Genomic DNA, 13473 nt, shown 5'->3' on the forward strand with positions numbered 1-13473 from the left:
GCCATTCTGATTTGTACGACTGAATTTGACGACATTTTATATATATATATTTCAAAAGTCCCCAGATTTTATAAGAATAAAAATGTTGGTTATGCCACTTCCAAAGTACTAATGTTTAAGTTATTTTAAAGCGAGTTGTTTGAGCAAGATTAAAGAAACAGTTCACTTTACACTGTAGCTTGTTCATTCAAATGGATCTCGCACTTAATTCTTAAAATATGATAATAATTATTAAATATATACATATATTATAAGTAAAGGTATATATAGTTTTTTTTTTTTTGTAAATGATAAGTAAAAATTATTTTTTCTATTAGGGCAACATGTAAATTATTTTGTTGGGAGAAAATACTTGTATAATTTAGTTTATAATACAAATTAATAATAAAAAAAAAGATTAAATTATCAAACTTATTGGTTGTATTTGCATTTTTTTTTTTTTAACTTGTGAAAAAAGTACAATGAACAAAATGTTAATACTTTTTAAACACTAAATCGATAACCTGAAATTAGATTTTTTTCTGTGTACTCCCAATACAATTATTTTTATTTTAATAATAAAAAATAGAAAAATAGATATGCCGTCTTATTGTCTAATGATTTGAAAATTGTTATATTTTTATGAAAGTACAAGTATTTAATCTAAAGAAGTACTAGTTAACATTTTAAGGGAGTTTGATATTTATTTTGACTGAGCTATGCTTGAAAATAAAAATTTATAACCATTGGTTCAATAAGTTGATATTTTGTTTTTAATACACACATGTATAATATGAATAGTATTGTTCGTATTAATTATTTTTTTCAACCCTTAAATTTTTTTGCGTTTTGTCAAATGATTCCTATTTATGAAAAAAATGAATATACTATAAATAGTTCTTCAACTTATTTCAACTATGAATTTGTTCTTATATTTAGGGATGATAATATTTAGTATTTTAGAAATTTTAATTTTCTCTTTAGACAATTCAAAAAATTTTCAGTACTGTTCAGTTTCTGATAATTTAGAATTGTAATAACTAATAAGCTAACACAATTTAATTATAAGTGTATTGTGGTGTACCCAGATTTATGATTATCTTAATTTAGGTTACAGTATATGTTAATGTTATTGGAATTAATTAAAATAAATGTTAAATCGAATAAAAATATTAAATTAGCCGTGTCTATTGTTCAGTTTTGTAATGGATACTAAGATATTCGCCGTAACTTATTGTTTAAAATAAATCGTTCATGATCTCGGTACGACAGTTAATCAAATTATAACAGAATTCTGATAGGTACCTATTTCTTTAATATTTATTTTTATTTTGAATAGTGTTCTAATTTGTTTTTTATCATTAATAATAATTTCTTGTTTTATCAGTTATCGCATTTGACATGAATGAAACGAAATTGATAACACATATTTGATTAATGATTTTCAAATGTTATGCTCATACGTCATAATATCTGGTTATGCTATCTAATATTGTAAGCCCTCTCTAGTCTCCGCGACTAAGTGCTGCTTAACCTTGATGTATTGGTATTTGCCATTTAGCGTGTGGCTCGTTAGCCGCGTCCACTTTGCACGAACGCAAGTTATCCTATTTGGAACTGAGTATGATATATAAATCTGTTATTTGTAAATACTGATATGGAACCAATTTAATATATTTTATCAAATATCAACTTGTGTTCCTGGATGAAATAGTAGTGATTGGTTATCAGTCACGTTATCACTGAAATTCACCCATGCTCATCAGCTTTGGATCATATTATACAATTATACATGATCTAAAACTAAAATGCTCACTGTCGAGTGCCGATGCCTCATTCACTCAAATTATCTCACTTGAGTTACTTCTAAGTTCTAACTGTGGAAGTTCTTGAAGCCAAATTATCGGCCAAAAAAATTATTGACAATAATTAATAATTTACAGTGCTTGTATGTTGATCTTTTTGATAGAAAGGTAAAGCTGATATAATTTACATAAAATTAAAAAATTGCTATAATATAATGACGTTTATCTATATGGTCCGTGACCCGTGTTTCAGTATTTTTTTTAATAAATAATGGCTTTGCGATTCTTAAAACGTACTTACAATCGAATGTTTCTTGCAAAAGACCCGAAGCCACCATACACAAGTCATGTAGTACAAATCGGTGATCCAGTATTGCGGTGTAAAGCACTCTCGGTCCCTTCAGAGAAGATTGGGACTGAAGAAGTACATAATGTAAGAATATTTGCTAAGCGGTAAGCGTTTGAAAACTACCTTAACGTTTTCATTGACAATAAATAATTGGTGCATGCAATGAGCTTTATTGTTTTAACAGTGATAATTATTTTATTGTTTAGCTCATTTATATTTTGAAATCACTTATGAAAAAATCAAACCTAATTGGTTTGGCTGCACCTCAAGTTGGTATACCGTTACAAATATTTGTTATTCATTTCCCGCATCCATCCCATTATTTCAGTAAAGAAGAGATAAAATTTAAAGGAATGGAACATGTTGAAAATCAGGTTATTTGAAAATCTGATTAGTAAAATACATTTCAAACTTATAAATTTGATTAATAGCTACTTGGTAATATTGTAGGTTTGGATAAATCCGGAACTTAAGGTTTTGGATCATGAAAAAATTACGTTTAATGAATCCTGTGCTAGCTTTAAGGGTTATTCAGCTGATGTACCCAGATACAAGCGTGTGCTTTTAACAGGTAAAATCATATCACGTTTCTATATTTATTGATTTTCATGTAATTTACTTATATAATGCATCTTAGGGATTGATGAAAATGGAGAGAAAAAAACTTTAGATGCAAAAGAATGGACTGCTCGAATAGTTCAGCACGAAATGGATCATTTAAAAGGAGTGATGTACAGTGATCGCATGGTACTAGATAGTCTTTGTTGTACAGGATGGCAAACTATTAATCAATATCAAGGATTTGTAGAACTTAGGTATGAAAATTAGGAAATTGCTGAATTGTCAAACATTTAAGAATCCATTGTCCTTTATTTTATGGGAATGAACTAAAATTGTTGATTATCTAGTTAATATTTTTGTATAATATAACTTGTCAGTAATTAATTATTAATAATTGTCATTGTATTGTTATTTTATTAATGTTTTATCATATAAAATTTTGAGTAAACCATATTTTAAATGGTGATAGAACTACTTTGAGATTATTCAATTATTCCAACTGGGAAAATATAAAACATATTTAATATTATTAAACTTAAAACATAATCTTAATTTTAGAAGTATACGCCAATAATTTTACTGCAATAAAATCATAATTTACTGATGTTTAGTTGATATAAATTTGCTAAATAATGTAGGTTTTTGGTAAAGCTACTTGTATAGAAAATCCATACTTCATTGATTGAAAATTGATAATTATTATATAATATTATATTGAATAAAAATCATCAGGTAATAAATGGAATATTATTTGATTTTAAATAATTTTTTGTTTGGTAGAAATTACTTTTAAAAATGTTTCATGTTCATTGAATTTTGTACAAAGTTCTTACAAAATAGTTTTATTTGTATAATATAGTAATAATTAATTTTTACATTAAAAATATGGAATTATTAACAATAAATTCATAATAGTTGTAATATCTCAATATCAATTTCCAGAGAAAAAAGTTTAAAATTAATCTGAAAAAATTAGGAATAAGTAAAACAAATTAAATTATTTAATTCAAATTCACATATATTTAATATTAATTGTTTAAAATATAATAAGAAAATTTGTTAGTTGACTAATAAATATCATTTTCAATAATTAATTTAATTATTTAAAAGTCTTTTCTTCCAACCATGGTCTTAGTATCGGCAAAGTGGATGGATAATGGGTCCCAAGTTTTCCATCAAATGATCCATTTTCTGTTCTAAATGGATATGTACCCATCATTATAGGAAGTTGTAGTTTTACATCCTTTTCCATATTATTCGGCGATATGATGAACTATAAAGTACAAAAATTAATTAGAATTGTTATTGTTAAAAAATAAATACTAAAAAATATTTTTTAAATTTTTTTTATTTGTCTTATGTTAGATAGAAATTAGTACAATTCGATCACTAACAAATACTTCACAACTAATTTGTAGTTTTTGATTATTTTTAATAATTATAGAAATACTTTCACTAATAAAAGAACATGACCTTGAATATTTATTTTCACATTACAATTTTATTCTACTTACATAAATATCATATTGAATGTTTATTAAATGACACCCACGAAGGTTAGTAGGCGGTAGTGGTGGCACGTACAGTTGTTCATTGTGCCATTGGTCCATTTCATTAGGTCTGATTTTGTCTCTTTTCAGCGAAGCTAATTCTCTGGTCTCCGATTGTATTATTTTGCTTTTAGCAAAGTATTGAATTGTCTAAAATGCATTAAAAACAAATTATTTAACTAAGAAAGTAAAAATTAAGTTTAATCAGCTGGAATTCAATATAATATACATTCAAAAAAAAAAAAAAAATGGGTATACCTATACAACCAAAAGGTACATTGATTATAATTTATATTTAACAATGCAGTACTTTTAGATTTTGATTGGAGTGATTTATTGTTTAATGAATTATTTTTATTTTTAAACGAAATGTGTAAATAATATACTTGAAAAATGCCTCAATCTACAGTGTTGAAGGATCTGGTAGCGAATAAAATTTTGTTTAGTATTTTATACATAAGGGTTTGATAAAAAATAAAAAAATTCACAGTTATACTTTTTAGAAAAACAACATTCATATATTATGTCCATTAGTCATAAGTCATAACTTATAAAACAGTTTGTATGCATTTTTTGTTTCACTTTTATAAATAGGTAGTTGTCTTTTATAGATGTGTATAATATATTAATATTATACATATAATTGTGATGATTATTTTTTCTATATTATTATTAATTTTTAAAGTATTGTTTGATTCTGTGCCCTGTACTATTAAATCATGGCAGAATGTTTATTGATATAATAATATGCTTTTATACTCACTTCCGTTAGCGTAGCTCTAGTCGATTTAATGGTAACTTTGCTGTTGTTGGTAACCGTGGCTGTGATCTCGATCGTCTCGCCTGGCACATAAGCACCCTTGTCCAGGCATACCTGACACTCGACCAGACCAGATCCCAAGCACATAGCTTTTGAAAGCTTGTGATCGATGTCGCACCGGAACGGTTCCTGTAAAATAATACATGTATCGTTGCTGAGACAAATACTATCAAATCTTATCGGTGTCGTCAGTGAAATAAGGAATATATGTGACGTTACATCTGCAGTAATGGATTCGAAGGATGGCAATTTAGGAATTATCACCCACTCTGCTTTACACTAAAACCTATTTACTTACAAGGACGTCACCATCATATCTGGTGGGATCATTAATTGAAGGATGTAATGTATTTTTAAATTTTTAAAATGTGTAAGTACGGTAAAATAATAAAAAAAATTATAATTTTCTTAAAAATTGTATACAGTTTGCGACAATATATTATGTATTTATATTATTTATTGTTTAAGTATTTTAAAACATTATTAGAATTTTAATGCTTAATTTAATTCATTGCAAATTTAAAAATGTAAACTTGGACTCTAATGTACGGAATAAATTTTAATTTAAATATCAAAAAAATTCCTACAGGGTTAATTGCTCTATTGCCTTTCTACCCTACCGATGAAGTCATTGGATAATTCTCGAATCCACCACTGGCGATGTTGGTATAGGTACAATAGGTACATTTATAATTTAATTATATTATTATTATTGCGTGTAACATGTTATACTACAGATAAAATGGACGGCTCCATGTTGAGATCAATCGGATTCATGACGATGAAAACTTGTTGGTTCTTGTGCGTAAGTGAGTTGGGTTCCCGGAGCGCTGCCTTGCAGTAGTACTGGACCCAGCCGGATTTTCCGAGGAACGTGGACGGTAGCCCCGGTGGTAGGCCCAGTTTAAACGGAAAACTGTGAATTCCCGGCGAGAGCATTACCGGAGGTTGTCCTGCACACAACATAGACGACATTTTAAATTAAATAGTACATTACAATAATGGCATTGGTAAAGCGAAATGTGATCTACCGGGTCTGCTGTGATCTTTTATTAATAGGTAACTTATAATATGCCCTTTGTGACTATGGAAATCATACTTAATATAATACATTTATTGGAATCTGTATAATTTAAAAAATTGTTGTCATTATATCTTTATTATTAATTATACATACCCGGTTCTCCGAGAAGTCTCATCCTAAAATCTATGTAGTTTTCCTTGTCGTAAATCCGCTCACGTCGTTTGCTTTTCAATCGCACTATTCCTTCGCCAATGACGTGGAAATGTAAGCCTATTTCATAAATAAATAAAATATTACATTACATATCAAACCGTTAATCCGTTGATAGGCTTATATATTTATAATAACGTGTATGATTATTGTATATATTATTAATATTAATGATATTTATGTTTGTTGCAATGATAGGCCGATCGCTATGCATAATACCGTAACAAATTTATAGCTTTCAATTACAAATACCACTGTAAAGTTATACAATTTGTGATTTTGACATAATATATTTATATATGTATAAAGTTGTGTATTTCGTCGAATATAGTCACGGCTGACCCGCTGAGGTGATGTTCCGTAAATCGTTAAATTGTTATAGGTATGCTGGGTTATTATCTTTTGTAGTTATTTTTATTATAATAATAAAATATTTTATTTCTTCTCATTGATACTATGCGTATAGATTAAGCATTGGGGTGAGAATGTAAAATGTTTACATTTTATAATGTTTATATTTTACACGGTTTTTAGATAGTTATTGGGGTGTCAGCCATGTATGTACTAACTTTGTTAATTTTGTACCTAATTAAAAAATTATTTATTCACAATAGCTTAATAGATATTGTCTATCTGAATCTGTAGAAAATTGATATTGTTATTTTAAAAAAGTAGGCAAGTTTTATTGCGCACGCGCATGCCGTAGAGGTTAAAGGTTAAACATATGAAGCTTTTTCAGAATGTTTATTTCGATTATCTACTTCATTTCACACAAACGCAAACGCCATTTCAATTCAATATCAATCTAATGTAATATTTAGTGGTACCCTTTTGCGTAACTACACTGTAGTTCTGTAGTTTTAGTATATTATTACAGAACTTATTACTCAAAAATCAAAATTTTATTTATCAAACTTTCCAAGTTGTGCCTACTCGATACGTGCATTTTTAGTTATTTATTATTTTAAGATCATATTTGACGTTTTTGATGTAATAATAACTTGGTAATTATTTTATTATCTTATTTTAAAATTGTTGATCTAAAATTTGTTTTGGGTTATTTTATATGGCATATTATTATATTTAATAATTAACAAAAATGTTCTCTAAACTATGACACTTGTTAGTATCGTAAAATAGTTTAAATTTTTAAACATTATATCCAATAAGTATAGTATACTACATATAACTATATTACTACTATAACTACATTTTAATGTAAATGCATTATTAATATAATATATATTATATTAAATGTATTAGGAACTAAAAATATTAAACTATATTTGTTTTTTAATTATTAACATACTACTATTCATATTAATGGAAACGTAATAATTTATTATGACTAAAAATATTATATTATTCGTTTGTTTTTAAACTGTATACCACAATTAATTTTGAAGTTGTATGGATATGATACTATATTGTTAACACAAAATATTTATCATAAAATTATTTGGATAATTTTTTTTTATAGAGGTGCGGGATCTCAATTTTGGGGTTATATTTATAAAAGAAATCATTATAACTATACATTTGTCATAGAATCATTCAAACATTCTTGTAGCTTATTGTATGGTCACTAATCATTATAATAATATAATTATGCAACCGAATTGTACAATCACTTAATTTCTCATTGATTGGTCCGTTAAATTGTTAACGAGCCTCAAACAGCATCGAACAGTCGTGCAGACGTGTAGTATATGACTTGGTGATATATACTTTTACAACAGTCAACAACTAAATAATATCTTGCCATTATTATAACTGTTGGATGACTGTATATTACCGTTCTTAGATGTACCTATCTATAAGTACTGAGTAAGTGCTTCAACTAATTATATTAATGGCGACGCTGCTTCGAAACGAATGAAAATAAATTGACATTTCAAAATAAGGTCGTTTTGTGACTTGTATATGTTATAGGTGGAGATAAAAATTGTACGAATAAATTAAGTGAAATTGCATACAAAATAATGTTGCATTACGTTTTCAACGGCATGGATGGATGGTATAACAGATGTTTTATTTTACCTTGTTTTGCTTGGAATTTCGTAGGTTATTATACCGTGTACATATTATTTCGTCTACCAATTAGTTAAGTATTTCAGGTATTTAGGACAATATTGATAAATAATCTCCGTGAATAAGAAAATATCTATTTATTATTTAATAATGGATACCGACTGGCCACTGTTGGCGGTACCTAAAGGTACTAGGTATGTACAATAAACTAGGTAAACAATTTCTAGATGTCTTGATGTAGGACACATGGATACCGCTGTGATTCGCAAGTTTTGTAATAAATTAAATTAAAATAAAAGTTTGTAATTCATAACCTATAATATATTAAACTACATGTTTTAGTCTTAATTTAACCAGATTAGAACTACAGACTGCAATAGAAAAAAATTGTGGTGCAGTTAAACACAATTTAGTAAGTTTCACATCGTTCTATAGAATGCTGGAATGTTGCTAAATAATTTTATGTTATTTATCTAGATTCAGTAGATGGCCATAAAATATCATATTTTATCCTAAAAATATAATTAAGTGCCTACAACAGTCTATCAAACCGCAGTGTAGGACATAAAAATGTATAGAAATGTATATTAACTATTTATCTTTTAATCAGAAAACATTATTTTCTCATCAAGTACATTTTTTGTAATATTCAGTTTCATAAAAAAAGTTGATATTATAATTTAAATAAATACTTTTTTCATTTAAATATTACAATCATTGTTTTTTAGTTGCTTAGTATAGTTTTACTTGACGATCTTAGTGGTGAGTATCTATTTATCGATAAATTAACTAATTTAAAACTATCATTATCAATCTGATATTTTGATTGATACTTTCTTTTTACTATTTACTTAGGATCACAGTTGAAAATAAAAAAATCTTATTTTACTTTGATTTTGCTGTTGAAATTGTTCAAGGACAGAAACTTAAAATCATACGACTATTTATATTCTATACATTTCCACAGAAGATAGTGATATCGACATTGTCAATTTTCACGTTATCCATCCGATGGCCTACTGTCGTTACTTTAGGAAGGTCAAAAAAAAGCAACAGACAATAAATTACCACTACAATATATTAGCCATGCCTCAGAACTTATTATGACATAGGTATATATTTTATGGTATTTATTAAATATATGTATAATATGAGGGTTTAACTACGATGAATTATTTATAGACAATTAGGTACCACCTATATAATACTATATGTTTGATTATATATTTGTTTGGTTATTCTTCGCTTAAAGATTAAAAAGATTTATGCCAAATAATTACTTTATTATGCATTATTAAGGTTAAATATTAATTAGATTATATCAACTTACAATTTTTTTTCGTAAGATAACAGGTAAACGGGATAGTATATAATTATATATACATATATAACATGTATAACCGTATATAATATCTACACCCTATAGTTCCTAAATATTGAAATTTACTTTTTGGGCGATGTAGTAAATAACTTAAGATGAAAATTTTGTTAATTTTTGTTTTTAATATATTTACAGTTTAAAAAAATGAATTGTAGCTAAAATATTTCAGTGTGCGCAGGAAGAGCATAATTTAGATCAGTGGTTCCCAACCTGGGGGGCGTATACACATCGCTGGGAAGGCGCAAGCAGTCATCACAAAGTAGAATTTTTATTTATCAAATTTTATTATATTTAAAATTCCACTATAATACTATATTATTTACAATTATTTATATTTTATAATTACTATAATCAATAAAAAAGTAGTCTTTCCGAATATTATATAGTTTATTTGGAAAATGTAAAGTAAACAAAAAAGTTATAATTTTTTTCAATCTATAAGGAGGGGAGGCGCGAGGTTTTTGAAAATCTACAAAGAGGGTGTAGAATAATTAAGGTTGGGAACCACTGATTTAGATATATCATATGTATATATTATTATTGATCTATAGGTATTATAGATGGTAAAATGCGAAAAAATGAAAAACATACCAAATCTAATTTTTGTGCCTACATAATACGTTTTATAGGTACTTGCGTACTCCTAATGATATTTTTCGACAGATACACACCATCACCACATAATATACATCCATATTTGCAAAGAACATGGACATATGATATTATAATCAAGATTTGAAACTTAAATGATCGCATATCTGCCTGTAAGGACGTATTTGGATGTAATTAGACTTAGACATAATATAATAATCTACGTTTTAGATTAGGATTTTAATGCAGTAAAAATATTTAAATTTTTTTTAAAATTAATTTTAAATAAATACTTACATTATTCTATAAATTTAAAAAATATACATATATATATGCGTATATATAATATATTATTATTTAATTTATTCTACGATATGTGTGTTTTTTTGTAAATGAGTAAACAATAAGTCATCAATAAGCTTGGATTTTTAACATTGAAAGTGATTTTGGATAGAAAATAGGATCTATTTTGTACAATAGTGAGGTCAAAGTTAAAATGCCCAGTATTTTTTTTTTATAATTGGGGAAAACACACAATTAAGAAAAAACAGGAATTTTTACGCTAAACCACATTTCGATTAAATTGATTTCTTTATTTTGTAATAATTTAAAGACAAATATCTACAATATTTCAACGATTATTTATATTGTAATTTTCTATACATGGTAAATTTTAAATAATAACAATAATAATAATTAAAACTATGAATGGTGAAAATGGTTAAAATATTAATACAAGGTTCTTAATAAGTGGTTCATTTTCCAATAAAATAATATTGAAAATTAATACTTACAATATTTTTTATAATAATTTAAATTTAGACATTTTAGAAAATCGTGAAATTCTTGAAAAACACAAGTGATTTTGTAGTAAGAAATAATATAAATTTTCTGTTTATATTTAACATTTAAAAATTGAATACAAGGTTTTTAATTAGTTAATCTATATAAAAAAAATTCTACCAAAAACCAAGTTACTTTTTATGAAAATTTGAAGATTCTATCATTGGATATTCATCCGTATAAATGTATAATAACTACCTATTTATTTTCAAACGATTTTTGTTATTAAAAAACCAATAGGTATTAGGTACTTGAAATATTCAAAAAATGTTTATACTGACATCTAATCAAAATTTACTAAAATTGTGTGATTTTGTCATAATACTATTCCGTACCTAATTAAAAATTTATAAAAACTTTTTATCTTTTTATATTTAAGTTTTACGAATTTAATACAAAATACCTTTTAAGTAGTTCACACTGAAACTTAAAATCTAAAAGTATATAAAAGCAATTAATATATATATATTTATAATTCAATATTAATTCTACATTATCCAAGAAAAAGTTATATAAATCTAACTAGTATAGTAAAAGTAAATTAAGTGGCTTTAATAGCTCTAAAAAAAAACATATCATGAAGTATAATAATTGATATTTTATACTGACCACTATTTCTGTTCAGAATCGTTTTTCGTATAAAATTACGAGTTAGTATACATATATAACCACATAGATATCATTGAATTTAAATTATTAACACACGCATAGTAGTGATACACTAGACACCTATAATACAGCATAGAGGTACCCACTTGTACGTATACCATTTTTGTTTTATACGTTCAAAAGACTTATTATTATTCAAACAACAATTTTTTTTTGGGAATTTGTAATTTTCGAATTTTGTCAGTAGGTATACTAAACGAAAGATTCAGATGTCAAACATGATTAAATAAGTTATTCAAATATGGAAATTATATAATTATAAATTTATAACATAATTTATAATGTTTTAAGATATGGATTTTGTGGTTGTGATGAATTTCTATGCAGAAAATTTTCACGCATTTATACATATAACTATATAAGTATTCTCCAATCTTATCAAAAAAGGAAAGTTTTATGTCGATAAAATGTTCGGTTTCCGTGATCACAGCGCAAAACACAAGACGGTGTTTAATATGACAGTACTAGTGAAAACAAAGACGCGCACAATAATTCATTTAAATAATATCATATAGGTAGTAGGTACCTATACAATATATATAGTGTGCATGTTTATAATGTGTTTATATATATGTAAGTATGAGTCGACGAGGCGTGTGCTAGGCTGCAGGTTTTTTTTACGCCTACTCTACCAACTGGTAGGAAAATAATATTATTCCTACACTTTCACTCGCTGTTACAACACATATTATATATTATTATAAATAATAATATATATATTTATACTTACAGAGATTTTTTATGTACACACACATTATACTTGAATAAATTTGGATCGGCTGAGTGACGGAAAGTACTTACATTACTTCAGACGAGATTACGAGAAAATCATACCTACGGTTCTAATGTACTATTACCTATTCATAATTGTGAAAATATTTTTTGTTTCTATTTCAAACAAATATGTAGGTGGTTAAATACATGTGTTAAAAAAAATATTTCGGTAAGAGCTCTCAGCTGGAACCGCAAATTTGCCATAAATTATTTAGTAAGTTTTTATAAAGAATACATTTTATTTTATAAAATAACAAACCTAATTAGCTTCCTATCATAAAATATTTTATTAACTTTTCGTAGCTGACAAAGATAACAGATAATATGTCCCTCTATAATTTATATCGTAAAAATAAAATTGAGTCCTTTCCAATATTTTGTACTTACTTTAGATATAAAATCACGAATTAATAGTACCTATTTAAAAATTTAACAAAAACGATAATATTATACAGACCTACACCTACCCGTCTGTATATCATATGATATATTAATATGTATTATCATTACATAGCATCTACCTGCAGTAGTTATGATAGTATGGTGTACTTATTATATACTTAACGACTTTACGGTACAAAAAATAATTCGTCTGCAATGACAATGTCTGATTGTCTTATTGTTGCGTTGTATTTATTATTTACCCAAGGCCTGCGTGTCGTCCTTGAGTTCCACCAACACTCTGCCGCTAAGAAATTGACCCGGGAAATATAACAGGTTGGTGTTGTCGAACAGCACGACGAATTTCTCGAGTTTTCTGGACATAATGACAAATAGATATTTACGTCCAGCGATAGCGAAATAAAACTACTCGACGGCGGTTAACCTCACTATGATAATAATTATTTTTGTATATCGCGATAAGAAAATAAATTATCATACATTT

General features: G+C 26.5%; 2 protein-coding genes across 3 annotated transcripts; one reads left to right on the forward strand and one right to left on the reverse strand.

The window, feature by feature from the left end:
* Positions 1–1745: 1745 nt before the first annotated feature.
* Positions 1746–3085, forward strand: LOC112601354 (peptide deformylase, mitochondrial-like). The gene is made up of 5 exons (XM_025348939.1): positions 1746–1952; positions 2038–2217; positions 2340–2507; positions 2584–2704; positions 2771–3085. Exons 2-5 carry the CDS (start codon positions 2056–2058, stop codon positions 2959–2961), a joined length of 642 nt encoding a protein of 213 aa, XP_025204724.1. The 5' UTR covers positions 1746–1952; positions 2038–2055; the 3' UTR covers positions 2962–3085.
* A 644-nt stretch (positions 3086–3729) lies between these two features.
* LOC112601363 (arrestin domain-containing protein 17) lies at positions 3730–13377 on the reverse strand. Of its 2 annotated transcripts, none has more exons than XM_025348954.1 (6): positions 13232–13352; positions 6242–6358; positions 5797–6017; positions 5008–5193; positions 4209–4394; positions 3730–3967 (listed from the first exon to the last, which is right to left on the reverse strand). In XM_025348954.1, the coding sequence occupies exons 1-6, from the start codon at positions 13350–13352 to the stop codon at positions 3794–3796; spliced, it is 1005 nt and encodes a 334-aa protein (XP_025204739.1). In that variant the 3' UTR covers positions 3730–3793. The 2 variants fall into 2 exon arrangements, with proteins under 2 accessions (XP_025204739.1, XP_025204740.1); XM_025348955.1 differs by having other exon boundaries at positions 3794–3967; positions 5800–6017; positions 13232–13377.
* Between the last annotated feature and the right edge of the window lie 96 nt (positions 13378–13473).

Source organism: Melanaphis sacchari, unplaced genomic scaffold, assembly GCF_002803265.2.
Source record: "Melanaphis sacchari strain LSU unplaced genomic scaffold, SCAv2.0 Contig77_pilon_pilon, whole genome shotgun sequence".
Taxonomy (NCBI): Eukaryota; Metazoa; Arthropoda; class Insecta; order Hemiptera; family Aphididae; genus Melanaphis; species Melanaphis sacchari.